Source organism: Leptonotus elevatus, chromosome 21 (assembly GCF_054856555.1).
Source record: "Leptonotus elevatus isolate MCC_2025b chromosome 21, RoL_Lele_1.0, whole genome shotgun sequence".
Classification (NCBI taxonomy): Eukaryota; Metazoa; Chordata; class Actinopteri; order Syngnathiformes; family Syngnathidae; genus Leptonotus; species Leptonotus elevatus.
Genome location: NC_141259.1, coordinates 14,166,748 through 14,194,666, shown reverse-complemented (window position 1 = coordinate 14,194,666; position 27,919 = coordinate 14,166,748). Strand labels below are relative to the sequence as shown.

General features: G+C 39.2%; 2 protein-coding genes across 6 annotated transcripts in view; one reads left to right on the top strand and one right to left on the bottom strand.

Annotated features, from left to right (window-relative positions):
• Positions 1-50: 50 nt before the first annotated feature.
• vps41 (VPS41 subunit of HOPS complex) lies at positions 51-17,473 on the bottom strand. Of its 2 annotated transcripts, none has more exons than XM_086066566.1 (27): positions 17,287-17,473; positions 16,965-17,003; positions 13,619-13,723; positions 12,229-12,306; positions 11,583-11,657; positions 10,959-11,021; positions 10,430-10,495; positions 8,406-8,525; positions 8,186-8,332; positions 8,055-8,121; positions 6,882-6,979; positions 6,695-6,824; positions 5,623-5,857; positions 4,949-5,030; positions 4,778-4,870; positions 4,573-4,700; positions 3,532-3,676; positions 3,390-3,431; positions 3,272-3,322; positions 3,048-3,185; positions 2,177-2,231; positions 1,758-1,898; positions 1,539-1,675; positions 1,145-1,244; positions 566-610; positions 310-389; positions 51-239 (listed from the first exon to the last, which is right to left on the bottom strand). In XM_086066566.1, exons 1-27 carry the CDS (start codon positions 17,305-17,307, stop codon positions 156-158), a joined length of 2,565 nt encoding a protein of 854 aa, XP_085922692.1. In that variant the 5' UTR covers positions 17,308-17,473; the 3' UTR covers positions 51-155. The 2 variants fall into 2 exon arrangements, with proteins under 2 accessions (XP_085922692.1, XP_085922693.1); XM_086066567.1 differs by having other exon boundaries at positions 6,885-6,979.
• A 48-nt stretch (positions 17,474-17,521) lies between these two features.
• The window catches only part of pou6f2 (POU class 6 homeobox 2), a 70,491-nt gene continuing 60,093 nt past the window's right edge, over positions 17,522-27,919 (top strand). For all 4 annotated transcript variants that reach the window (XM_086065374.1, XM_086065373.1, XM_086065375.1 and 1 more), the window contains exons 1-3: positions 17,522-17,598; positions 18,326-18,497; positions 24,633-24,842. In XM_086065374.1, the coding sequence (XP_085921500.1) occupies positions 24,638-24,842 (205 nt within the window). In that variant the 5' untranslated portion in view covers positions 17,522-17,598; positions 18,326-18,497; positions 24,633-24,637. The remainder of the gene's footprint in view (positions 17,599-18,325; positions 18,498-24,632; positions 24,843-27,919) is intronic.

Genomic DNA, 27,919 nt, shown 5'->3' with positions numbered 1-27,919 from the left:
AAATGATTTACAATGATGCTGTACATAATTTCCAATAACCAACAATAACACCAATTTGTATTAGGTTTTATTTGATTACGTCTCAGCTGGCAAATCACATTAGCAACATGTAGAACAGGTACACAGATTTCAATTGCATTTTGTTGTGTTTTTTATCATAATTTTTTCATCTCCAGGATGCTGCTTCCTGGCCCACGCCTCTTCGCGCTGCAGATGTTGCAAAACTGCACTCCGGGAGTCTGCACACAAAAAAATAATTAGGCAAAAAGTCATTTTGTGCTAGATAATTATGATCTTAATATTTCTAACCGTTCCAGTGGAGGGTAAACATTCCTTATGAAACATGTGTCTGCAGTGGAACACCACCACGCTGAAAGCTTTGGCCATGTCTGAAACACAGAATGATACAATAAGTCTACACACCCTGGATAAAATGCCAAGATGAACATCTGAACTTCATTTGCGGTTAATCAGAAGTGTTGAAATGCTTTGAATATGGATGTGTAGACTTTTGTTTATCGACTTATTGTAAACTAGAAATAAAAAAAGTTTTAGTGTGACATACCTGAGGGTAAAATCGTCACATGGCACGATTCACAAATACTCTCCTCTGCAAAGAAAAGCCCACAAAAGTATTAATATGAGTATCGATATGAAAATACTAGGACCCGACTAATTCTTTATTAATTTTTTTGTGAGGCAGATGCCAATTCTGATATTTGGCAGAAAAAAACTTCTGATAAATGAATCAGTTGATGAATTAAAAACTCAGCCAAAAACGTTCTCCCGGTTGCCCTTCTGCTGAGTGAATTTAAGAACTGCTCTCCATTTCCACTCGTTACTGATGGCAACACGATAATCCACCATTGTTGTTGTAAAGTTTGGCGCTTTAAGTGGTACAAACACAGGCATCTTCATCTCATTAACAATATTGGATTGGAGGTCAGAGTTTCCTCTAAAGGACAAACAGTGCAAGGACAACATTCTGCAAGTTTTAGTCATGGTTCATGAAAAAGAACCTAGCAGCACTTAATAGTCAAAATTGTTGCTGACTAATACGATTTTTTTTTAAGGGCTAAAATCGAACGATAAACCGATGAATCGGTCAGGCCCTAGGAGACAGCACTCCAAAAAGTTCACCAACCGTCCACAACGATGCCTCTGCTTTGAGTGCGATGCATCTTCTGTAGCAGCGACAGCGAATCAGCCACCAGAATCTTCTTACATCCTTCGCGTAGCATGATCTGTTGATGAGGAAGAAGGGTAGCATGCTGATATGAGTTTTTTCACCATATATAATATTCATATAATATGAATAAAATATTCTATATTGGAGCATATTAAAAAATATATATAATAAAATATATATTTTTTTATAGGATTAAATACATATAAATATCATGTTTAGTATAATATGTTCAATTGACTTAATATTTTCTTTATATTAACTTGTCACTTTACACTAACCAAAAGATCATTGTAACTGTCTTCTAATCAAAACGTGCAAATAAATGCAACCAGCGAACGTGAGCATGAACCTGCAAGTTATAGTCGTGGAGAATCTTGACAAGGGAATCCCTGAGATTGGGGATCTCCATGCCCTCCTTGATGCGATGGATCAGCAGAATGGGATCCACGTGCGTGCCGATGTTGTTCAGCAGGCCCGTGATGAACGCTGAAGATGCAAAACGGAAGAAATCGAAAGGCGTGAAATTCGTCAAGCTGGCCGCGTCAAAGACGACCGTTGGGCTTCTCACGTGGCTTGTCGATGGAGTAGGTGATGAGATCCTCCCACAGCTCAGCGTCGTCCTGCTCCTTGGCGAACTCGATGGCCTTGTCCACATCCTCCAGCTCCTTCATGATCATCTGCAGCGCCCGTCTGCAGTTCCCCATCCGGCCTGCGGAGGCGCTCGTGTTAAATCGACTCCAGAGCCATATATAGAGAGAGTTTGGCCAAATCGGTTTCAAGCGGGGTAACAAGATAGCGTCCATTTGCCATGCGACCAGCAGTTGACCAATCACAGCGTGACCAATCACAGCGTGACCAATCACAGCGTGATTGGTCAACTGCTGGTCACATGACATATGGACGGCATTTGGCCAAACTCTCTCTATATATGGCTCTGATCGACTCTAGCCTGGATAAGGTCAAATTAATTCCATGATTTATCCTTACTGAGCAGAAAGACTGTCTCCTCCACAAAATGTCTCTGCTGGCAAACTTCCAGAGCCTGCAAGAGGAACATGATAGATCATAAGCGGGCACTCGAAATATTGTTACAAAATTAGGGGTGTCAAAATTAGTGCGTTCATTTTGAGTTAATTTAAAGTTCCTTTAATGCCACAAAAAAATGTTTACGCGATTAATGACCGCCCCTTATTTGTGAAGGCTGTACTGGGGGAATTCCAGTCGCAACGCAGTGTCCACGTCAAAATTGAGCAGTAATAAATGTGATAATATTGTATATATTTGTGGAGACTGGGGTCAAGTTATATTTTACAACTTTAAAAATGTGCAGAATTTCACAAGTTACTTTATGTTAAAGATTATATAGCTCTTAATATGAAGAAAAAAATGCACTGAACTGTCACCAATGTCTTACATATGCAATTATGCTATCTAGTGGCAGAAAAATGACCAACACAGATCAATATCACACTTGATTTTTACAATACATTAGATCTTTTTCACTCAATTTTATGAATAATTATGAAATTACTGTATCAGTGACTATTTCTATTAGCTTAACATATTTTTTTCACTTTTATGTTAACAAAAGTATGAAAACGTGGGGGGAAATATTTTATTGCACATTTAGAACGTACATAAAATTTGCGATTAATCGTGAGTTAACTATCGAAGTCATGTGATTAATCACGATTACAATTTTATTCGACTGACAACCCTGTACAAAATAAAGAAATGTGTATATAAAATGTATTTTATTTTATTTTATTTTATTTTTTACAATAAATCAATTAACAATATTTAAATAAGACATAACGGTTAGCGACAATAGACATCAAGGGATTAAGAGGAGGAGTACCTTCTCCAGCGGGCAGTGTGTGCTGTCCCTCAGGAAGGGCAACAGATTGGGCCGGTCAAATTCGGCGTACAGGCCGATCTGCTTTTCGTGGTACTTCTGGCCTTTGTGGTGGTCCCGCTTGAACAGTTTGTGGAGATACTGTAGATGGCGAGTGGCGTAAACAGGATCAATGTTCAAATACATTTGGCGCAAACTCAACAACAGAAAAAGAGATGTCAACGGACCACATGAAGAAGCTCGGGCCTGTCTGCCAATTCCTCCACCACCCTGTCAATCTAAAGCAACAAAAACAGTGAGCATCATAATTATCTTTACAAAGGAAGAAGTTGATGGCACACTCACTGATATTTTGTCTTCATTGTCCAGAAGCATGTCCACAGCTTTCTGCGCGCGCACAAACACACACACACACAAAAACATGGGGGGGAGAAATTGGAGGTGACGGTTGCCATGGTGACGTCGGAAAGGAAGCCAACTGTCAAACCTCTTTGTCAAAATCCATGAGGAGCACGATCTTGTCCTCGATGGAGGAGAAGAGGTTGTGCTTGTGGATGAGCTGGTAAACGTCTTTGTGGCGCAGACGCAGGTAGATCTCCAGCGCTCGGTCGTAGCGCCGGTCGTACGTGTAGCTGCAGGGAAAAAATGAGTTCATTCATCCTTTCATTTCATTCGCTGCACAAGTTCATTGTTGGCACCAAAATAGCAAAATGATACAAAAATATATGGGGAATAAATACATACAATTTGTCCTAGGCTAATATATAATTTCCCTATTAACTCCTGTAAATAAAAGTTAACTTTCTACATTTGACATCACAAATAAAAATAAAAATGAACGTTTGTTTTATTATCATAACGGACAAGAGGGCACATTGCATTCATACTCGATTAAATGTGATTGTTTTCACCCTCAAATATTTTAGTCCAACTGCTCAAGTCATTTATTTTTTATTTGCCTGATTAAAATGAAAAATTTCAAACTTTCCATTTCATACCTTTTAATTTCTTTAAAGTCCCAGAATTTGCACCAAGAAAAATGAGGGAAATAAAAAAAATAATGAAAAAAAAAAAAAAGAACAGAAAAAAGTGCACAGAAAGATAAAAATAAAACTTTTTAGGAAAAAAAGGGGGCAAGGAAAAAATTATTGAAAAAAAAAAGAATGTAAGAGATAGAAAAAATGGGATAAAATTAAACATTTAAAAAACATTTTATTCCATTATGATAATTGTACAGTATATGCAGGTAAATTAATCTCCTTGATTAATTAACACCAATATTTTAACTAGCAACTATTCCGTTAAATGCCTATTTTATTCTAAGTAAAAATATCGCATTTAATCGTCATAAATTCCCATTCATTTTTCCATCCTAGTTTGAAGTGAGCATGTTAGTAAAGGCAGACATTTGTTTTCCTCTCTCTCTCAAACATTTAATTTGCAGTATTGGCCGTCTTTCGATGATGCAGGTGCGCCTAACGATGAGACTGAAAAGCGTGCAGTAAAGTGTCCGAATACGGCGACTCACAGCTCGGCCAGTGTGGTGAGCAGGGTGTCGTTCATGGGGTTCTTGCTCAGGTGGTCGGTGACGGCCTGCACAATGGCCATGTTGTTGTAAAGCTCTCCCGGCCACTCCCGGATCAGCGTGGCGAAACCCTGAGCGGGCGGGTGGGCGGAGCAAACAAACTTTAAGGCCTTAAATGCACAACACTTGCCAATTGAACGTCAAGTACCTCGTAGTCCGTTTTGAGGAATTCGTGCAAGATCATTTCGTAGATGGCCGGGCGAAGACGCAGGTCGCCTCGGGGTAAATACTGACTGATGGCCTACGGTTGAAGACAAGTGAAAATGTTGACTCGAAAAGTGAAATGATTAACATTTGACGTTGCTTCATCACAACCGACCTTCAGTTGTCCGATGGTCTTGAATCTGTACACCTCGTTTTCCCACAGTTCCATGTTTTTACCAAGAATCTTTTGGCACTTCCTGCATGAGAAAACTTCGTACAGGATTAATATGCACAAATTGATGACACCAATTTCATCATTATATACATAAGAGTTTGTTTGTTTTTTAAGCCAGAAATGTTCAAACTTTAAAGTTGATAAAATATAGTTTGTTATTTGAAAAAAGAAAGAGAACATGAAAATGGGCATTTTAAAAAGTAAAATAAGAAAATTGAATGTTAAATGCTTGAGAAAAGAGATCAAGAAAAATAAAACATGGGGAAAACACTCAAAACAGACACAAAAATCAAAAAATTGAATAAAGTAAAATGAAAAAAAGAAGAAAACAGAGCAATGAAAACAAGAAAAAAAGTAAGAAAGTACTCAGCTGACTAAATATTGAATGCAATGTTGCTATGGTGGTAAAAACATCATCAGTGTCTCCTTCATTAGGCACATCTGCAATACGTAATCTTGCGCAATAACCCCCAAGAGTCACGACGCCTTCATTTGGCGTGTCAATAAAGTTAGCTTGGATCCTCCAAAGCACCCCTTGGGATCTTACTTGAGCGTGCAGATGTACCTAATGAAGCGTCCCGTGGTAAAAGCCAGACGGTAATATGAAGAGCAACCTGGCGGCGCCGTCGTAGTCGCCCTTCTCCACCAGGTGGTTGATGTAGGCCATACCGATCTTCTGCACGTCGTGCCTCTTGATGTTTTTGAAGCTGATCTCAGCGGCCATCAACGCTTCCTCGTACTTCTTCTTGTCCAGCAGCCAATCGATGTGGTCGTCCTGGTCGCGCTCCTTGGCCACCACCACGTCTTTGGGGCTGACGATGTAGAACAGCGACTCGCCCTCGGAATGCTCTGCTCGCCACAACACATCAGTGGACGTTTGTAAAACTAAGCTAGAAAAAAGCACGCCGAAAATTAATGGTGCTTTTGTCCTGATAGGAGTCAAAATCCTTCCGGGGCCTCGCGTCATTAAACTCAAAACACTCAAATTATTTTTGCCCATTTAAATTAATGGAAATCCCCCTGAAAACACAACAAATGTGTTTGTGGAAAAATAGACCTCTGTATTATTGCACATTATAAAATTAGAGTAGTAACATAATTTATTTGTATTTTTTTCTCTCGTTTTTCCCAGAGAAACATAAGAAAAGAAGAGAAAAAAGTAAGAGAAAAAAAGGAAAAAAGAAAAAAGAAAAGAAGAAAAAAGGGGGAAAGGAAAAAAAAGTGAAAAAAAGAGAAAAAACAGAAAAGGGGGAGAAGAAAAGAAGAAAAAAACAAAAGAGAAAAAAAAAACAGAAAAAAGAGTAGTAACATAATTAAACATAATGTTTATGTCTTCTGGTGTTCCTGCCTTGGCCACTGGGTGGCAGTCCAATGCAGTCATGCAGACACAAAGAAGAAAAATTACTTCTGCTATTATTTTAAGGGACTCAATATGAATCTGTACTATTCGTGATTTTCATAGAGGATAAAGTTCTAAAATTGGGTACAATCAACGCTAACCGCTAGCATGTCAATGGCGTTTTCCATCATATGTTAGCATTAAGCTACACACACTTGTCTTAGCAAACATTTTAAATAATGTGCAGTTCTCTTTGTTTCATTTTTGAGTAGCCTTGAACTGAAATGGTACGAAGAACCCAATCTAATCTTTCTGGGGGAGTTGGGATATGGTTACGACAGTCTCACCGAGGCGATAGTCACGACACTCGTTCTCCTGGTAGTTGCGCACGGTCAGGGCGTCCGACGAGATCTCCTCGCACGACTCGGGCAGAGGCTGGATGATGTCGAGACGAGGCCGCGCCAGGAACTCCTCGTCCTGTCCCCGAAACAAACGTCAGCAATGTGGTCAAAAGTTCTTTTGGGTTTTCCTTACCACGTGCTCAGGGTTCTCCTTCACAAAGGACAAGGTGACCAGCTGATCTGCCAGCGGCGCCAGCCCGCTGATGAAGAACTCCGTCTCGAAGGCGGAAACTGCCAAGCACAAACGGGATTCCTTTCAAAATGCGATTATAAGAACGGTGGACGGGAAGAGCAACTGTACGAACTCAAACTAGTCAAACTGTTACTGTTGCAGTTGTTTAAATTGGTAATTTCCTAAAAAGAAAAAAAGCTTTTGAAGTTTCATAAAAAGAAAAAAAAACGGATTTTATGCTATATGATGTTTTGCTTATTTGAGAATGAGAATAATATTCACTTTAAAAACTAGGTTTGTGATATGTAAATATGTGTTTTATTAAATCTATTAATAATACAGCTAGCAGCATGTTCTTCATCCATGATCTTAAAACCGACATATGTATCGAACCGTGTTTTTTGGCATATGTTACACACCAACTAACAATAGTCTATTGGTGTTGCACTTTTCTAACAAAAAATAAATACATCTATTTACACTGTTATATATGATTAAATATGCATTTTATTTGATTTTGATGATTATGGTGTACACCCCCACTAATAGTTTAATTGGCATATGATTGACTATTGATTTTGCATTTTCCAAAAAGAAAATATTGAAACTTTTAAAAAAATCTTATTGTACGTCTTACGTTATTTATATTATTTATTACAAGTATTTTACTTCTTCCTGCTCTTTTTTGAGCATGTTAATGATAAATGTATTGTTCTTTATTACTTATTATTACTATTTAATTAATTAATAATCATTATTATAATAATTAATAATAATTAATTATTAATCATTATTATAATAATGAATAATAATGAATTATTGATTATTTATTGTTTTGATTTCGTTGGCTGTTTAAATAAATATTTCAATTGAATCAATCAATCAATAATTGAGCATCCAGATTCCAAACAGGGATTATGACCATTACAGTCCTACCAACAATCTATTGATTGTCGTCTGACTGATGTCGCACTTTCCTAAAACGAAAAGATTTAAAACGTGATGAGAGGATTAAACAACGTACCATTACAGTTACTAATAGTCAACTGATTGCTGTCTGACTGATATTGCACTTTCCTAAAAAGAAAACATTTAATGCCTTACATATGACTAAATGGCAGAAGTTTTCCATACCTATTTCCACATACCGACTAGGCAGGTCCCTCATTTCTGTCGGATGTCGCTCCTTCACGACACAAATCTACAAAAGGAGGATGTCAAATAGCACAAAAGTTGCTTGCTAAAATCAACTTGAAATGTCAAACCTTGATGGAGGTTCCCCAGCCCACGATGAGGGTGGTGTTGTCTTTCCAACACAGACTGCACGGGTACATGTCGGGTCTCAGGCTGACGTTGTCGCGCAGCACGTTGGTGATTCGCTGCTTCGTGCTGATGTCGTAGATTTTCACGCCCTAAGCCGAACAAACGGCGTCAAGTCTCAGGCCTGCGTAATTACCAAGGTTCCACGACAGTAGGGATGCGTACCACGTTGTTGGCCCAAGCGATGAGGTTGCTTCTCCACTGGACGTTGGTGATGTTGCCCTCGCCTTCGTGCAGGAGGGCCGTCTTCCAGCGGTTCATCCAGTTGCGCTCGTACAAGAGAAGCTTCAAGGAAAGGCCAAAAGAAAAGTTTGAAATGCAGAATGTGGAGCAGTGGCGTCGTGCAACCAATAGAGGGCAGTGCATGAACAGTAGATTGGTGAGGGAGAGAGGCAGACGGAAGGCGGTTCTTCCTGCAGTGGAACATTTGACTATGAATATTTCATAAAGCGTATAATAAGTGAAAAATAAGCATGAATGTTTCAGCATGGGAGATATTTAGAATACCAAAAATACCGTAGTTAAAAAAAAACATATATTATGATGTAATGTATGACCCATGTAAAACTCTTATAGATCTACCTCAGTGCTTTCTGTTGTCAGGTTCACATTATTTTAGGTAACGAAAACTAACAAAAAACTAAAACTAAAACAAAACAAAAAAACAATATCGTTAACGAAATAAAATAAAAACTGAACGAAAAACTAACTGAAATTACATTTTATGTTTACAAAACTAACTATAATTATAGCAAAAAAAATTCCTTCATTTTAGTCTCTGGTACCGTTATTAATTTAATACATGAGCCTTTGGGGATGATTTTTACATTTGAAAGAGTGTCACACAGAAGTGATGTCATATAGCTTATCATGGTGTTTTTATTTAAATATTGCACACAAGTAATACACATTAAAAAAATAATACTGAAACTAATAAAAATTAAACTAAAACTTATCATTCTTTAAAAAACTAAAATAAAAACAAACAGAACCACCCTGAAAACTAATTAAAACTGACAAAAAATAAAAAATAAAATAAAAAAACGAAATACAAAAAACTAACTATAATAACCCTGTTCAGGTTGCTATCTTGCTCTATGTTAGCATAGCAACTGTTAGCACGTTAGCAACTGATCATTTTAGCTAATGCTTTTTTAAAAATTTTATCCACACGTACTGTAAAGATCCAAAAGCTGCACAATATCAGCGACTAAGAAACGCTTCAACCCACCAAGAGTCGGCGTGACAAAAGAACGGCAGAAGCAAACATTGAATTTTTCTTGGGAACGGCACACGTCTCCCGTCGAGGCGCATTGATTTCCGTGGCAGGCGCCTCGCCGAGGCCTTCAGCGAGAGGAATGGGCGGCGATTCAAAGAAAATGGCAAAGCGGCAGCCGAACAATGACGGCAAAGAAATGTTGCTTGTTGTATAAATGTCAGTGCGCTGGATCTAAAAATAATCCATGGCATTATTACATATACTCAACAGCCACAACATTAGGTACGCCTGCTCGAAAGATCTTTGAACTACAGTGGCGCCGTTACTTACATGTTTAATTTGTTCCATGAAAATTTACTTGCACACCAAATCAATTTTCCACATTGAAATGAACTGAAATTACATGAATCCGTTCCAGTTCCAAATTTTCTTGCTTTGAGAAATTAGCTCTGTATTCTGTAAAACAATGAAAGCGCTAAGAGAGAATGAAAGGCTGACTGTTTGTCTTGTTCAATATGAAAATGCACCAAGGACTATGGCTCTCCTTGCCCACATGCAAAGGCATCACATTACCCTAAAAAGTCCATTTATTTTTCACCTGACTCGAGTGGCAAGCTCGCTTGTAACTCAAAATTTGGCTTGCAACACAAAGCAAAAACTCTCAAGTCAAGGTGGCCCTGTATGTGGCATCTCGATAATGATCCCTTCTCTTGCGCGGAAATGTCTCGCATTATTGTACAGCACTTTGCGAAAATGGGCCGCTCTCCCAAAAGCACTCCAAAGAGGCAGATGTTTTTTTTTTTTTTTTTGCTGCTTGTTTTTTCCCCACAGCAGACAGACAAAAAAAAGATCATCTTCTTTAGCCATAGCTAAGATGGACCACGAATGATGGATTTGAGAACAGAGCGTCAAAAAAATAAATAAAAAGTGAAATGGTAAAGGAGGTGTTCAAAATCCTATTCAAACCTACCTTGTTGCCGCCGGTGACAAACTGCTTGTAGTTGGATCTGGAGAATTGGGGGTGTAACGCCACCACCTAGCAGGACAGATGACACCGTTAGGATTTGGGGAAGTGAAATGGGATTGATGTTTTGCAATATTCCAGTTAGGGAAATAAACCCTATGAATAAAAAATATTGCTATATGGACGACAGGAAATGGAAAAAAATTAAATATGGAGTTTGTATCTACTTTTGAAGACTTTTGTGGTTGATACCATTACCACCACCATCTAGTGTTAGTATTCCTTAAATTTGCTTTACAGTAATTTGTAATTATTTAATATTTTCAATTAATATAATTGACTACATTTGTTCTTGTCTGAGGGAAGCAACCGGGCTGGAAGGTGGGAGGAGCAGAAGATCTGGCACTCTTTTGAGTTTTTGCAAATCCCTTTATTATAGTTGTCATGAGAGGTGCATCAGAGGCCAGATAGCATTTGGATGAAAGTGAATTTTGATTGCAATCCAATGTCCGTCCGCAAAGTTACTGTTACTTACTTTTACGGGACAATCAAAGTTCTCGTGGAAGCCTTCTCTTGTGTAGAGGCCAAACACTTGCACCTGGAAAAAAGCAGCAACAAAGGTGAATAACTCAACACCTCCTCTTTAATTGCCGCCTCTGCAACTAGACCGGACCTTCGGGGAAAAAAAACTGCAGAAAACCCGACTTTGATTTGTTCCACCAGGTCGCCAATTAGTGCACACCTTGATTCCGGGGGAAAAACCCTGCGGGCTTTACAAGTTTGCTAATCTTGGACTCTTGTGTGCTGTAAGAGGGCCGCTGAGTTGCCATTAGTGCATCGCAGCCACCTGGGGGGGAAATAACACCAGATCCTGATGGCATCTCGGCGTCAATTAAGGATTAAGTTCGATTTGTAGGGATTAGAAGGGCCCCCTGAAATCAAGTGTGATCGCATCTTGACTGGCAAACTCTTGATGACGATAACCATCAGCAGAAGACCGTTTCCAGAGATTAAACAGCAGGTTAACTGGCGCCGTTAAACCTGCTCAATATTTCAGTCCGGCGGTATTAGCATAAAGTTTGGCGGCAGATAAAAGGTGGCGATGGAAAAGCGCAATATTGCCGCTTGCGTGCTCTCAGTAAGATGGAAAATGTCCGACCTTGCCATCCTCGGAGCAGATGCCCACGTGCTCGCCGCTCTCGTCCAGGCTGATCTGGTTGATCTTCACGGAACTCTACGGGCACAGAAAAAAACATGGCTGGATCTCAAATCACATTTCCACACTGAAATGAATGGAAATGACATCAATCCGTTCTAAACCAAAAAAAAAAATCAATAAAATTGTCTTGTGGTTTAAATTAGAGCAATAGCACTGTTTAATGTTATAATTCAATTAATTATAGAAAAAAGTTGTCGATTAATATAATATTTGATTAGTGCTTGATTCACTAACTGTTACACCTCTCGTCTAAATACATACACTGATTTACAGATTTTTTTTAAATAAGATAATAATAACAATAATTAATAAAATAATTAGTAATATAATAATAATAATAACTGTGAATTTTATGATTGTTTTATGTTATGTAGTGTTTTTTATTGGTTTTACTGTTTGCTGCTTTTTAATATATTGGTTTTATTGTTGTGTTTTATGTTGTACCCACTGTCGCACTGAGGTGAATATATAATATAATAATAATAATAATAATAATAATAATAAATAAACATACAATAAAATATAAATTATTATTATTATTATTACGATTTCAGCATATATTCAGCAAAATGTGGCTCCTACTCACAATTTCAAACTTCTGGGTGACATTTCCTTGGATGTCCAACAGGAAAACCTTTCCAAAATGTGTCCCCAGAGCAAGAAACTGAAACAAAAAAAAAAGAAGAAGAAATAAGTATGAATTCAACAAGAGAAATTTTGAATTATAAAATGAAAATGTGTCTGTGTGTAGGTGAAGGGGATTAAAAAAAAAAAAAAAAGGAGTACGGGTGCGGACTGGGTAAGCTTGTGAGCAAAAGTGTGAAATTGCCATTGCTCTTTATTAAGTCAGGCAGTGTGAAATGGCATTTCTTCTTCTTAAATTAAAAGGCTTCAGCATAATAAATGCACTGTACGTCTGACTTCTCGTCACCCTCTTGCTGCTAAACTAAGCTAAGCACACAGCTATTATTTGCAAGCATTTGTCTGGTTTTCATGCAGTGTGTGTGTGTGTGTGTGTGTGTGTGTCCACTGGGGGGGGATAACAAATGTGGCTGTAAGTGTGTGTTCTTGCACCCCAGCCTAATCCCCCCCCCCCCCCCCCACACACACACACCTCTTTGGCGGCATGTGGCCCAGCAGCATGCTTGAGTGCAGCCTATAATGAAATGCTTATATTTACAGGCACAGCTGAGCATGTCACACAGAGCCCTCTGCAATCTTCACAAATAAAATAAGCAGCAAATAAAATAAAAAATAAAAAAAAATAAAAAAGGTTGGAGGCTCGTGAGGCGCAGCGACTTTTAAAAGGGATTTATCGGGACGGGGCGGATTGTTCAAACGGAAATCCCCATTCAGACGCTTAAAATATGAGAACACATGCGCGCGTTCACGGAAAGAAATTTTTGGTGGGGCGACGCGGGCGGCTGTGACCGAGCGGGGGTCCGACCCGTTGCACAATGTGACTAGAAGTTAAGGTCTCGAGTTGTCAAAGTCAAGAAGATAAATAAAAACATAATGGTTATCAGAGTCAATCATTAAAAATAACTGTACAAATGTAATACAGTATATTATTTAAATGATAAAAAATTATAAAAATCAAAACTGTAAGAAAATGCAAGATAATTTAAACGTATAAAATTTTGCTTTAAAATTTGTTGACTTTTTTTTTTTTTTAAATGCCCTCTCCCTGATCTGGAGCCAATATTGAAACTGGAAAACGGGTTCAATTGTTTAATAACAAACAAACAAACAAACTCCAACTTCAACTGTCGCGATGATTTGCCATCTTAAAGAAGAACGCCCTGGCGGCAGGCGAGCGATGACAACTGGCGCCGAGTGGGAATGAAAAGGGGGTACGACAATCGCGTGTGGCGCATCTCCTTGTACGCGGAGGTGAGAAAAGAACGGCCTCACAGGGCGCACTCTCAAGCAACATGAGAGGCAAAGGCCCTCGCGAGGCGTGACCCGCTCGCTACCTTGTCGTGGACGGTCATACAGCTGGCTGCGTCGCTCTGGAGGATTTCCGTCACGCCATTGGCGAGGCGCTCATATTTCAACTTGGGCTCCTCCTCGCTCTCCTCCTGTGACAAAGAAGAGCCACCAGATGATTGGCCACATTCCACAATCCTTCAAACTGTATTCATTACAAGCAAAGTCCTGAACACGAAATTAATATCTAGGGTTTTGGCATCCTCACGCTCTATAGTCCTGTAGTATCTGGACTGTGACTGAATGCATGTGACTTTAACTAATTTGCTCCCAAAAACGTATAAATATGTTCTATTTTAAATATTACCATGGTCCCAAAACGTATTTATACGTTGATGTTTTTTTTTTAATGCTATAGCATACAGAAGGCTTTGATGCAGCCTCTCAACTGCACAAAAACAGTTAAAGCAATGGCCAGCAGGTGGCAACAGAGTATTAGAGATCGACCAAAAGCTGTTTTCCCCACTGTTTTAAACAGATTTATGAATAATGATGAACCTTAGCTATATTCTAATGCTAATTGCTGCAAAATAGAAAGAGATCGAAATATACTTTTTTTTCTGATGAAATAAGAGACTTTAATCTTTCTTTTGGTAGGTTCCATGTTTTTATAACAATAGAACACAATATTCTGTGGGCCTTGCAAAATCCAGTAAAACAGCCAGGAGCGAAGTGGGCTGCTTCAGTGAAAATGGCTGCGAGTGAATGAGTTAAAAGGCAGAGTCTGGCCTATTGAAGGACATCTGTCATTTAGCTCTTTCCTCCTTGCTCACGTTTATTTCTATGTGAGTCTGTGTGCAAAAATAATAACCGCAAAATCTTGCGATGTCGCAAATAATCCGCAATATAAATATGACAAAACCCAGATAATAATAATGCAGATAAAATGCAAAAAGTGAGCCGTATTTTAGCCGTATATCAATGAATCTGTCAATTTTTTGTAATTATTATTAGTTTTTTTTTCGTTTTTAGTTGGAAAAAAACTGAAACAAATTTTTTTTTAGATTAATTGGATGATTTTTTTATTTTTATTATTCTAAATCTCTTAATTCAAAAACAGGACATTCTTTCAAATTGACAGTGCAGAAAATGCAAAAACATAAATTCATGATTATTTAGTTACTGGTCACAGCCATCAGAAAATAGGCAAAAACATGAATTATTGTTTTCTAAAAAAGAAAGCAGATGTTTACAAATGTCTTATTTGCATTCAACATAAAGATAGTCTGCTTTCAAGGAGGACTTCAGAAATATTTGCTGTCAAGAGGCTGACATTCTGAAGATTTAGGCCATTTTTAATTGAAAAATGTCTCTTAACAATCAATTGGTTGTCGAAATAGTTGTCGATTGATCTGATAATATATTAGTAGTTGATGAATCGATTATTTGTTGCACATCTATTCATTATCTTTAAGTTTGGTAGCGCTGTGAGCTCATGTGGCTGTTACAAATTGTTGCCAAATACAAAATACGTCTCCTTTAAAGTGGTACGACACCCATTGGCGTCTAAATCTATTAAAATAACGACCACGTTCAAAGCGAGGATAACGTCCCTCGAACGTTCACGTTATCCTCGGTTTGAACTGTAAAACTGTGACTTACAGGCAAATTGTCGACTCTGCGGCAGAGGCGGCGATAGATGGCAAAACTTTGAAAGTGGGTAGTTTCTCTGCGGGGTGGATACAGTTTGGCTTTTTCTCGTTTGATACGGCGGCGAAGCCCGTGACAAATGCCCTCGCATCAAAGCTCTCACCACCGTAATACACAGGAAATAGCCTTGATATGGCATTGTTGTGTGGGAAAGGATTGTTTTTGAAAATAACACTTTTTCCACGCTCTTGTCCTACCGTCACCCTCAACCCCCCCCTCAACTCAGCGGTACAGAAGAGCGCACACAGTGTCTTGAGTTGATGTACCCCACAGACTGTGCAGCATCGCTTATAAAGCCGATTGTGAGTAATATTCCGCCCGTGACGCGCCGGGCCACAAGTGTTGCTTCGTGCGGGCGGAAGACTTTAAGTTTGTTTTATGAAAAGAGTAAATGCGTGGGGATGAAGCTTCCTTATGACAAAATGAAAATGCCGTCAACGCATTTCACGCAAGATCATTGAAATGTGCCTTTGCTGCTGGCCTGCACATTTTGCAAGGAAGTGGAGTGCGTGACGTGATGCTAGCAACATGGATGATCTGATGCTAACCAAAACATCAGCATCTAGCGAGGTACATAATCAATCGGAGCGATTAAATTGTAGCATCAAGTTCCCTGCACACTATTATAACTTCGCGCAATTCAAATTATGGTAACAACACTTTGTCTTCCGCTAAACTGGGACATGTGGTCGCTCTGCATTGTTGTGTGCATTGCTAACGAAAACAGCAGCACCTTGCGAGGCAAGTAAACAGTGTCTCTGATTAATTAAGGTGTTGAATCTTACGTATATAAATAAAGATGACTTGACTTGACGATGATTAGCAGTCCAGAAGAATCAGGCGTGTGATCGCGCTGCATGTCATACGTGTTGCTAACCAAAACAGCAGCCCCTACTGATAAACATGACATGGTTTAAAAAATAATAAGAAAAACTTCTATTTTTTGTTGTTATTGCTTAAGATACGCTATCATTTGACGTACGTTTACCAGTGTTTGATATTGTTTTATTCCAAAAATGATGCCAGAGTTTCGCGTCAAATCCATTTAAAATGTATTGCTAATCAAAACAGCAGTATCTGCCTAGGCACATGAACCGTTTTTCAGGTGAATTTAAACAATCTCACATTAAGTGAAGGTGGTGTCTCAGCACAACCATTCCCGGGAAACAAAACTGACAAATACTAAGCTCATGTGAAGACATTCAATGTTTTCATTTTTTTTGTCTTCTTTTAATAAGAATTATGTAAACATGGTTAAAAAAAACAGAAAAACGAAAAAAGAAAAGAAAGAATGGTTACAACACATCCATTTCACTTTTGTTCTGGTTCAGGCTTTGTTCTCCTTTCCTGCCAAGTCGACACATGAAACTATAATTTATTTACCGGTAGTCTACTTGTGACTCAGGTGTAGCACGTAGTCCTGAGAGTCAGTCATAATATTGAGAGAGATGTGGTAAAAACATGTACACCGCATGAATGAGTCTTTTTGACACTTCTGAAAAAGATCCTCTAGATGGATGTGCATTGTGGAGTCTTACTGGACTTAAACATTAGCCGGGCTTGACGGAAATGTGCACACACACTTGGCATTGATGTTGACAGTACAGAAATAACAGTACGCTGAGCAAAACTACTCATCCTATACAGGAGGATCAATGGTTGTACAGTAATTATTCATCTTACCTCTGACTCGTCTGTAAATTCTTCGCTTGGTTGTCTGCCCTGTTTTTGGAAAGACAGATTAGATTAGATTCAATTTGATTGTCACTACACATCACAGTACAAGACACTGAAATGCAGATTAGTGCATATGTTAGTCTAATAACACAATTCATAAACATTACATAATCATCATTACACCTTTGTTGGAAATCATATTGGAGATGCTATTTGTTGTTACTATTCCATTTAAATACTTGTAGAAAATGTGAATTTTTTACGAGTTACTAACGAAGTACCATTAACAACATTAGCAGGCTAACGTTAGCATGCTAGTCTTACTTACTTCTAGTACCACATCCGCCATCGTTACGCCGCGTCTTATCCGACAATAAAAACACTTTACCCGGGCGTGAAACCAATTTAGATGTCCCTGATAGCACGGTTATGTTCCCGGCATGACAAAAAATATTCACGACATAGCAAGAATGATGCTTGTTCACCACAGACTGCGGCTGCTGTCTTTAACTTGAATCACATGACAGAAACAATGACGCGGAGAATTGTGGGTATTGCAGTTCTTTTGGTGGTGAACGCTACAGTGATTAATGGCGAGAAGGAATCAACTCCGGAGACATAAATTTCTTCAGTTAATAAGGTTTGTATTTAGCAGATGTTATTAGTCGCATTATTACATGATTAGAGTTCGTTTTCTCTACAGTATATTAAATTGGACACCAGCCAAGATTGTAGAAAAGTAATGAAACGATGAAGATAAGCATAACAAATTTAACTGCGTCACTAACAGGTAAGAGTGGGCCTTGTTTTCCAGTAAGTCAACAATGTGAGGTATATTACACGCACTGGCACTATTACATTGTGTTTTTGTTGTTTCTACACTGTTTATGTTCGTTTACATTCATTGACACGATAGAATGACATCCACGACACGAGGTGGCCTGTTCAACCTCTTCCAATCCTAAAAACGCCCATTTTTGCCCTTAATTACCAACACATATTGATATAAGTTAATGCATTAGTCAATAATGTGTGTGTATATATAGTATGAAAGAGTGATTTTACAATGTTTTGCTTCCGTCATATCAAGCTTGTTAAAATATTGTAAAGTGCAAATAAATATTTTAAGTATTATTTACTTTTAAATTGTCTATATTAGTAGTGTGAAGAGATATTTTTACTATCAGGCGACACTAAGTCTTTTGTGGACCCATTTTTCTATCAGGGTCCATTTTGTTTTTTGTAAAACGATTTTTTTTGGGGGGTGGGGGGGGTAATCGTCATGGCAATGAACTTCATTTAACCAATAAAATTGATTAATTATTCAGCCTTGTGTTATGGATTGAAAGTTTTTTGTGTTTTTCTAGCATAGCCTGGTGGAAGGACTTCACGCCGTATTTGGCCCTCTACCATTCGTATGGTTGGTTGCCAGAACTCGGAAGAGGGCCCCAAATGCATTCCGCAGCCTTTCATCGCCTCTCGGGGAGCTCCTTCTCGGCGCTGACGGGCTGCTCGCCAACGTCCGACCGAATGGCAACGGTATGATTTGCCTTCTCTTTATTGAGATTGTCTCACGCTGCCATTTCCCCCCCCCTTCGTCCATCCTCAGGAGAATCCTAATGCACTGATACCAAGAGGGGGGATTTTACAATCTACTTAGCAATGATTTATTGATTGAGGCTTCCACCCTCAGAGAGAATTACCAATCCCTTTTTGGGAAATCAGATTTTCACACCTTTCCGTACGCATGGCGGCGGTCTCCGGGGACGGCGCCTCAAGCTTTTGAGTGGCAGCGAGTCCTCTGTAGTGTCACTGCGGCGCAGTGCCCGCTGTACAGCATGCCATTCTCTGTAGACGTTTACATTATTTATAGCTTGATAAATGCAGTGTCCAAACTCCACTTCATGCGGTATTTTTCATAGGGAAAAATAAAAGCAGAAAAACAACCCTTGCCCCCTCATAGGAGGAGTCAGATTAGGGCACTGAAAGCTTTGATGCTCCAGAATGTCAGCACAGTCGATCGATCTAACAAAAAATAAAATAGAATAAAGATTCACCTGACCAATCAGAGGCTGCTCCCTGTTCCGGACCTGCCGGTGCCGATTGAGCTTCAAAGAGCTCCTTTTAATACACTGCTTTGATAACACTCAGCCTGCACTCGCCCTCCAATCATCCACCAGGGAGCGTTTTGCTGGAGAGAGAAAGAGTGGGGCTGAATGTAGGGGGGCCATTTGGCAAACTGTTGATCGTTTTAATGAGTGTGAGGGAAGGAAAAATATCAACTTCGTTCTTCACCACATCAACTGATGCTTCTGGGGGGGGGGGGGGGGGGGGGCGTGAGCTTTCGTTGCCATTTTGGGGCTGGTAGATAACGGCTTAAAAAGAAACCACAAAAATCGAATTTACATTTTTTTTCCCTGAGGTGGCTAAAAATATTGATTAATTGATTAATTGCAAGAATGCCCCCAATTCAATTTCCATTCAGCAGATCCTCTGAATCAATTCACCTCCTGACCAGTAAGGGGCGCTTTGCAGTTTGCACATGATTTCATGTCAATGTGGGTTCTTTTGTTATTCTGGGACACAGAAAATAGACAAAGTAGGGGATTTTGTCAACTGTGCCAGACATCATTTTTTATTTTCATCATAATATCCAAAAATAACAACATTATTTAAGTTAGCAATTTATCATTTGTTAAAAATCAATAGTTGTGATTAAATTCTGATATTTTATTGCTCAAAAGTGTGAGGTGACGTACCATATGTACACACGGGCAAGAACATAAATCATTTACTGTGTATGTATGTATATCAACTTACGTAAATCAATATCAAATCGAATTGAATCACAACATAAGGAATCAAAATTGAATTGAATCGCAGCCTACATGGAATTGACTTAACGTATACTGAAAGCGAATTACAATAATGTCTTTCAAAGCCACATTTTAGATTATTATTATTATTATAAAAATAACTCTTCTTTAGAGATTTCCTGTTGAAAAACTTCCCTTTTGTCGAAAATATATGTAAACAAGATCCTGAATAAATTAACATTTTGCATCAATGCGGTCCATTATTACATCATTATTAGAGGTATTGATCCGATATTTGATACTTGTAGATCAAAACTCTTATTAGAGATTGTAATACAACTCATTGCAATATTGACATTTTACTCAGAAAATCAATCGTTGCAAAATCAATATTGAGCGCTAGTGTATAAATACTGTATCATAACAATACAATAAAATGCAAAATCAGCAGTAGGCTGCTGTATTGATACTTTATCACTAAAGATAAGATTATATATGAAATATTGTCATTGGTATTTCATAATGATCTGACATGTAGCCATATTGATAGTTTGATCAACAGCCTCCCACTTGCGCGTAAGCGTGGTTGATGCCCCCCCCCCCCCTTTTTTTTAATGCGCTTGTCACCCCTTCTTTTTTTGACGTGACACATGATCATCTATGAAAATGTTAATCAATAGAAAGAGTTGCAGCTGTGGCGGCTGCTCAATACTGGCGTGTCTGGTAACAATGTCACTAGTCGTCACACTTTGTGTCGTGTTTGATTTTTGGAGTGCACTTAAATCAAATGTGGGCCATCAAAGCACATTTTCCCTTCTGCGCGCAACCCCCCCCGCCCGCCGCCCCCACCGCCGAGTAACCTCGTTCCCCTGCCCCCCTCACCTTGATAGGTCCACTGGAGGGCAAAATTAATACCTAATTGAATCTTGCAGTCATCAAAATAATCAATAGCTTTTTATTATTTATTCTTCACAGTCTGTTGGCTGCTTGAAGGCTGCGAGGGACAGCGGGGAGCAGCCCTGAAATTTCACAATGTAATTTTCACTGGGGCATGAGAGTTTGCAACACCTATAAAATGAGAGCAGTGTTGCTTTTTTTTTTTTCGTGCTGGAAAGTGTATATTTATTTGTGTGTGTTGAGGGCAAAAAAAAAATATTTTTTTTTTTAAATGTGAATCTTTGCCCCAGCAGCTATGATGAAAAATAGAATAAACAAGCCGGTGACACTTTGGAGAAGAGCGGCGTTCTCCCTGTCCATCCCTCTGTCTTTTTTCTCCTTTTTTCCTTTCCCCTTTCCTCCTTATTTCATCATATCACAAGTGTGTGGCGCTTGCTCCCTAATGCCGGCATTCCTCTTCCTGACAGACTCCAAACAAGTGCCGGGAATGAGATCAGGGCTCTAATCTTCCTCCGGCTTCCGAGGCTGCGGATGATGATGATGATGATGATGATGGTTTTGGGTGGGGGTGCTGTAGGTGGACTATATATCACTCAGCATCTGCGTTAATTGAATGAATGATTTAGCCGTTTATTAATTCACCCTCTTGGAGTAATTCAATTAAAGACAAGGGGATAATTCTCTGTCATCAAAGCAATCTATTAAGGATGTCCAGATTTTTTTTTTTGCACCCTAGTCTAAGTCCAAGTCACTTGTCACATCACAGAGTCCAGATCCAATACCTCTGCAATGCATTAAGAAGAAGGATGCTACATTATCAACTAAGCTAACTAGGGCTCGACCGATATACATTTTTTAGGCTGATACAGATTACAGATTAATCTGACGATTATTTTAAGATATATATTTAATGCATAAAATTGTGTTCACACAGCATATGTATGTGAATATATGTTATTCGATGGAAAAACATTCCCAAAGTTGATGCTAACTTCCTGTTAGCATTTGAATGGGATCTTCCCTTCACTTTTAGCATTAGCGCTAGGCTAGCGATGTTTTAAAAACGAAGCATGTTTTGTATTTAAATATACAGTGGATGTAATACTTAACGTTGTGTGTTTAGTTTTACAGTTAATTCCAACTGGGGTGTCATTAAGCAATTTAGGGACAACAGAATAACCAGAATAACATACGCTACATGCTAGTTGCTAATGCTACACAAGCAAAATGATGCATTCAGGGTACTTTCACAATGTCATAAACTTCAGTTTTCTTCAATGATAACATTTTAAAGGGAAAATAATTGGCCATTTGGTCCAATTAGCCGATTGTTTTGGCCGATGTTTGATCATCCAATTATAATTGGCAGCCGATTAATTGGTCAGGATTAAACTTGGTGGATCTGATCCAAAATTGGCAATTTCAAACCAAATTTAATCTTGAAAATTTAAATCCAGATTTGGAAATCTAATCCTGCCTTGAATCCAGATTGGATCTTGTGTTGGGTATTTCAAAACTTCAGTCCCAAAGCTGGATCAGGTGGATTATGTTTGAAATACTGGGCGCTGGGCATTGGTGGCGCACGCATTATGTAAAAAAATAAATAAAATCTTTAACATTTGAAACTCCACAATGTATATCAGCAATTTTTTTCATGCATCAATATTTCAATTGACGTCGAATTATACGTGGGTTTTCGCTAAATCTGGATCCGTTTGATCCTAAAATGTAATATATTTATTTTATAATTACATGAAATGATCAACATGCTATTTTGGGATATACACACCATACGTCATTCTTTAAAATGATCTGTCTTTTTTTTTTTCTTTTGAAAATGTTATGTATCAATAGTACGAGTGGTATTGGTCTGAAAAAAGTGGTATCGCACAACCTTAGTTCCCTCCTTGCATCCTTCCTTCCATACATCCTTCCTTACATCCTTCCTTCCTTCCTTCCTTTGTGCTGGCGCACAGACGGTGGTCACCTGCCCTTTGCTCAGACATATTTAGGTTGATTGCTAAATAAGGAAGCGGAGCGCTGCCCCGCTGCTCCTCGTCTGCGTCTCGGAGCCCGAGGTGGGGTGAACACTGTCTGAGGAGCTCTCGGCTGGCCAGACACAAGGCGGAAGAGACAGATAGAGTGAGGGTGGGCAGTGCGCGATGGAGGGAGGGAGAGAGGGAGGGAAAGGAGGGAGGGAGGAAGGAAGGAGGAGGAGGCGGCGGCAGCAGCGACATCCCCGCCGCTCGTCGTTGGGAAGCCACCTCAGCGTGAAAGCTCCGCTGGCCGTTCACGTGCTTCTGGACGCGCCTTCCGCTGGTTGGCTAGCGAGCGGGTCGTAGCGGGTCGTCGGGCTGCCGACATGCCCCCTCACATTTGACTCATTTCAACTTTTGGAGTCTCTGAAAAGCTTCCTTTTTGTAATAATTGATTTTTTGTGGAGCTTCATTTAGGTAAGGGCGCACTTCATTGGATTTGGCTTCATTGCGAGATACGGCGTTACATTTAGGGGACAAAATATCACGTTGTCATTATCGTTGTTGCTCATGGAGCCAATTGTTGTTACTTTGTTTTAATGAACCAAGTGTTCCTTCAGTCATATTTTTATCCAAACATATCACTGCTGATTCCCCCATATGTGGATTATTGCGATACGATGGCGAAATACAATATGCAGATTTTTATTGCTGATATTATCCTTGGCAATATAGGCCGAAAGTGATGTAATTTGTAGACGTTACTTTGTTTTAATAAACCAGCGATTCTACTCATTTCCTTTTATCGGCTACATTGATATCATGATATCACCGTGTATACGGATTTTCCACTTACTGCATATACTTTGCGATTCCCATCCCCAGCATCGTCGCCATTTCTTTGTCGATGTAAGATACTGTCTGAGGTTCTACTTGGTCCGCAACTAACGGTTATTTTAAAAATCAATCAATTGTTGTTGGTTTTTTTCTGATAAAAACAAAAAAATTCTAACAGAAGAGGATTAGGGCTAGTGAAAAGGGGAAAAAGGGGTTTGCAGGATTCTGACTTTATTCTCAGAATTCTGACTTAATTCTGACTTTTGGGACATAGAGCTATGAATTGTGGGGAAAGTCAGAATTCTGCCAACCTTTTTTTTTCTCTTCTCCGTATTTTTTTTAATTTTCAAATTTAGAAGACATAAGCAATATTTCAAAGTTGACAGTCCAGAAAATTTACAAACATAAATCGATTGTGTTGCAGTTACTGGTTTGGGCTGAAAATTGTCAAATAAATGTTGGCCTTTTACTAAAATGAACGCAATATTAGCAAATTCTTTGACTCAACATAAAGATAGTCAATCTGCTGTCATGGCGGATGACAGAAATTAACGAATATTTACTGTTGAGAGACTGAATTCTAAAGACTTGAAGTCAAAGAAGGTCTCTGAACGATTAATTGATTCATTAATTACATTTCGAGTACTTTCACTTTTTTAATTACTTGGATGTTTATCCCACAATTCCTCTTTTGTTTTAAAAATATGTAACGTGAGTTACTCTCCTCGAGTTAGTGTTTGCTTGTTTCAATATCAAGGAGTCTGGTTTTGTTTCCAGCAAAGATGGATGCAATCGCTGGCGTGTATCTGTCCGTAAAGTTATTGAAGGTTTTTAACAGCGCGTTGTTGGCTAAAATGAAGCCCGCGTCAGGTCGTAGCGCTTCTTCGCATCATCACTTCAGGATGAAAGGCAGTGGGAGAGGGAGGGAGCAGTAGGGAGAGAGAGAGAGGGAGTGAGAGAGAGAGAGAGAGAGAGAGTTGGGGGGGGGGGGTGTAGGAAGAGGGAATGCGGGTAGAGAGATAGTGAGTGCGAGGTAGCCAAGGAGAGCGCCCAAGCACATTCGAACCACAGCTGTATTTTTCTTTTCTCCCTCCCTCCTCCTCTGCTTTTGGCCGCCTCTTCCGTTAACCCACCTGGCCTCCCTGCAGCTCCGATGCTGACGGGGCAGCTGAGCAAGCCGCTGCTCTCGCTCATGCGCGGCGGCGGCGGCGGCGGCGGCGGCGGCGACATGAGCGCGCTGGAACTCGCCGGCCGGATGGACGACAAAGCCGGCAGCCCCGACAGCGAGCTCAACGACGACGTGTCCATCCTGCCGGCGGACGGCCCCGACCGGGAGGGCGTCCCCGGAAAACTGTACGGTGAGTCTCCGTCTTGCTCGAGAAAAAAACTTTCAAGTGCTTGCAAGTGCAACATTTTGGCGGTCAATATTTAAGTGAAATTAAACTTACTTTGCCAGGCTTGGAAGCTGCAGTTGTATTTAGCATTGAATGCCCCCCCCCCCAAAAAAAAAAAAGTTTTTCATCATTTTGCAAGAGCTGATAGTTCCCTGTAATATTACCTTATTTTTCGTCATTGTCAAAATGTAGAAATGATCCATGAATGAATTTGCTCAAATTCAACATTCAAAGCGCGTGAGAGCAACGAATCATACGTTGAATGTCAATTTTGAATGATTCAATAGCGCAAAAAGGCCATTTTTAACATATTTTTGCCAACAATTGTTCTCGCTTGTGCTTGGTGTGTTTTTTTTCCCCCCACTTCATTGAATTGAGGCCTTCTTGTGTGTATTATAATTACCTGTAAATAAATAAATATAAAATATAATTTAGAATAAATAAAATATTTATAAAATTAATTAATGATTGTTTCCACCTGTCTGATTTCACCGATATTACACTATTACTACACTCCGTGTGTGTGTGTGTGTGTATGAATTTGATTTATTTTTATTTCTGCTGTTGTATTCACCATCAAACTGTCTTTGTTTTTTTTTTTTCGTATGATAAAATTTTACTTCAAAATGCACCGCATAACGTAACATTTGACACAACTTGCGCAAAAGTTTTCAAAATGGTGTCAGTGAAAGAATTTGGAGCAAAAATATCGCTTCCAAACTTGCTCAGTTTGTATTCTTTCTTCCAGAAGTGGCAATTTAATGCTTGGGCTGCAAGGTGGATTCATTTACAGCAATTTTTTTTAATGACTCATCATCCGGGATTTTCCATACTTGAAGGATTCTTTGGAATTGCGTTTTGTTTGGCCGCTTTTGCGTGTGAGCAGTGACGACACATTTTGTCGTCACTGGAGATGCTGTTGCCGTTCGGAGGCGCTGGAGTGTGAATTTTGGGGGGGGTTGTCGGTGGTTGCGGTTCCTCTCATTTTTTGCCCAGTGGCACCGCTCTTGGCTGTTGGACCGTCTTGCCTTTCTTTTCTGACCTGTGAGCCGGAAAGACAGACAGACAGACAGACCGGCATGCATGAGCACACATGCGGCAGGGTTATACACTATTGGGATTTTTCTTGCAATATCCAAGGCAGACATGACAGCTTTCTTTCCCCAATTCATTTGTGGTATTAAAAAAAAAAGATGTATTAATAGAAAATTAAGTTTAGATATGTTGATGTCGCTGATAGTCTGACACGCACTAACATTCAGCTCAAATACACATTACACCCGGAAAAAAAAAAGAAAATGGTGGCACAAAATGTTGTATTTCAGGTTCACGGCTTGAAATTCAGGTACATCTAACTAACTAACTAACTTAACTTAACTCCACAAACATGGCCGACATGCCACATTGAAAAATGCTACATCATGCCGCTAAAATGCTACATTTGGTCATACTTCGAGCAGTTCGGCTTCTGGGGGTTGAAGTTAATCAACTGTACTTGTTTCAACAAACTCAAAACGTCACATTGCCACTAATTCCACACGCCACCAAAATGTCCGCCATGGTGGACTGAAAAACACACACAAAAACACAGTTCTGACCATTTATCTTCATTTAATGGTTTGGAAATATTATTTGGCTTAAGATTTGAGTTTGGTATTAGTAATAGACCTTGACTATATACACCCTATCCTTACAATTTTGTCCCCCCCAAAAAGAAATAATCCAATTTGGGGTTTATGAATTAAAATTCGGTGCCGATATCGTTCTGAAACATTAACAGCAGCTTTTGAGCTAACTAAAAGCCTGTATGTCAGTCATTAGCTTTTTTAAGTAGTTCAAAATTCGCTTTTCTTGAGCATGCTGATGACATATTTTAAAGTGTGACATTGCAACATTTTTGGGGGGGGATCATTGGGTCAGTTTTTCACAAATTGTGGTGTGTGGGCTCCCTCTAGCGGTATGTGAATGAATGACAGGCCAAGTACAGTTCAGTTGTATTTAACTTTTAAGTTAAGTGCATTTGTGTTTCAACTATAACAACTGTTTTTGTTGTTGTAGTTTTTTTTTATTTTAGGTACCATTTTTATGTGCAATACATTTCAATTGAATCATTTGTACAATTTTCCCCCTAAATTCTTAATTTTTGTTTAGAACATTTTGACCTTATTCCTGTAAAATAAAATAAAAATTCACAAAAATATATATATATATATATATATTTTTTGACTTAAGGTTAATTACAAATGTTTTTTTGTATGATGTATTTTTCTCTTGTCAATTAAAAAAAATTCTTATTTCTGTCTTTTTGCCTATGATTTTGTGTGTGTGTGTAATATTTTGACTTTATTCCTGCACACCGTGGGTTGTTGTTTCCACCCCCCTCATAACATTATGATTTAAATTATGTATAATTAGAAATTTTTCCACATCAAATTTGGACTCTATTCTTGGAAGATGGCTTCTTCTATGGTCTTTGTTTTTTATCAATATTTAAGCCTACTACACTAATAACCATTATTATTATTATTATTAATATTATGTTAGTGGTGCTTGGAGAGCCTTTTTTTTAAATTTACGATAATTGTTTTAGGGCGGAGGTGCTTGCGGGTGTAAAAAGTTTGCAAAGCATTGTTTTAGGTTCTTCTGATTGCACTTCTCGCCCGTCGAGCAAGTAGACGTCAGCCATGACAGTCGAGGCGTTTGTCCGAAAACAAATTGTCTATCTGGCGAACCTGCCGAAAGCGTGCGTGTGCGCTCCACCGCCTCCTCCTCCTCCTCCTCCTCCTCCTCCTCCTCCTAAAAGCTGGCCTGTGCAAATAGTCTTCCACTTGAGCTAACAGGCGCTATGAAGCACCGCAAACACGCCGCCGCAGAAGTGCTGGACATTAGGTGTGGAAAGCTGTTGTTAGGAAAGAGGGCAGACGTTTGTTGTGTGCGTGTTTTTGTAATGTGTGTTGCAGCTTCTGTCTTCCCTCCTCAAGTCAAATCTCCCTCTTGCAGACATCAGCCGACAAGATAATAAGACACTCAGAGCACAATTC

What these genes read in the sequence shown, in the direction of transcription:
- vps41 (XM_086066566.1), bottom strand. Translation starts at nt 17,307, where the DNA reads ATGGCGGATGTGGTACTAGAA. An exon ending in ACAATGAAGACAAAATATCA is followed by an intron (nt 3,323 to 3,389) that starts GTGAGTGTGCCA and finishes TTGTTGCTTTAG; the next exon opens with ATTGACAGGGTGGTGGAGGA. An exon ending in CTACTCCATCGACAAGCCAC is followed by an intron (nt 1,676 to 1,757) that starts GTGAGAAGCCCA and finishes TTGCATCTTCAG; the next exon opens with CGTTCATCACGGGCCTGCTG.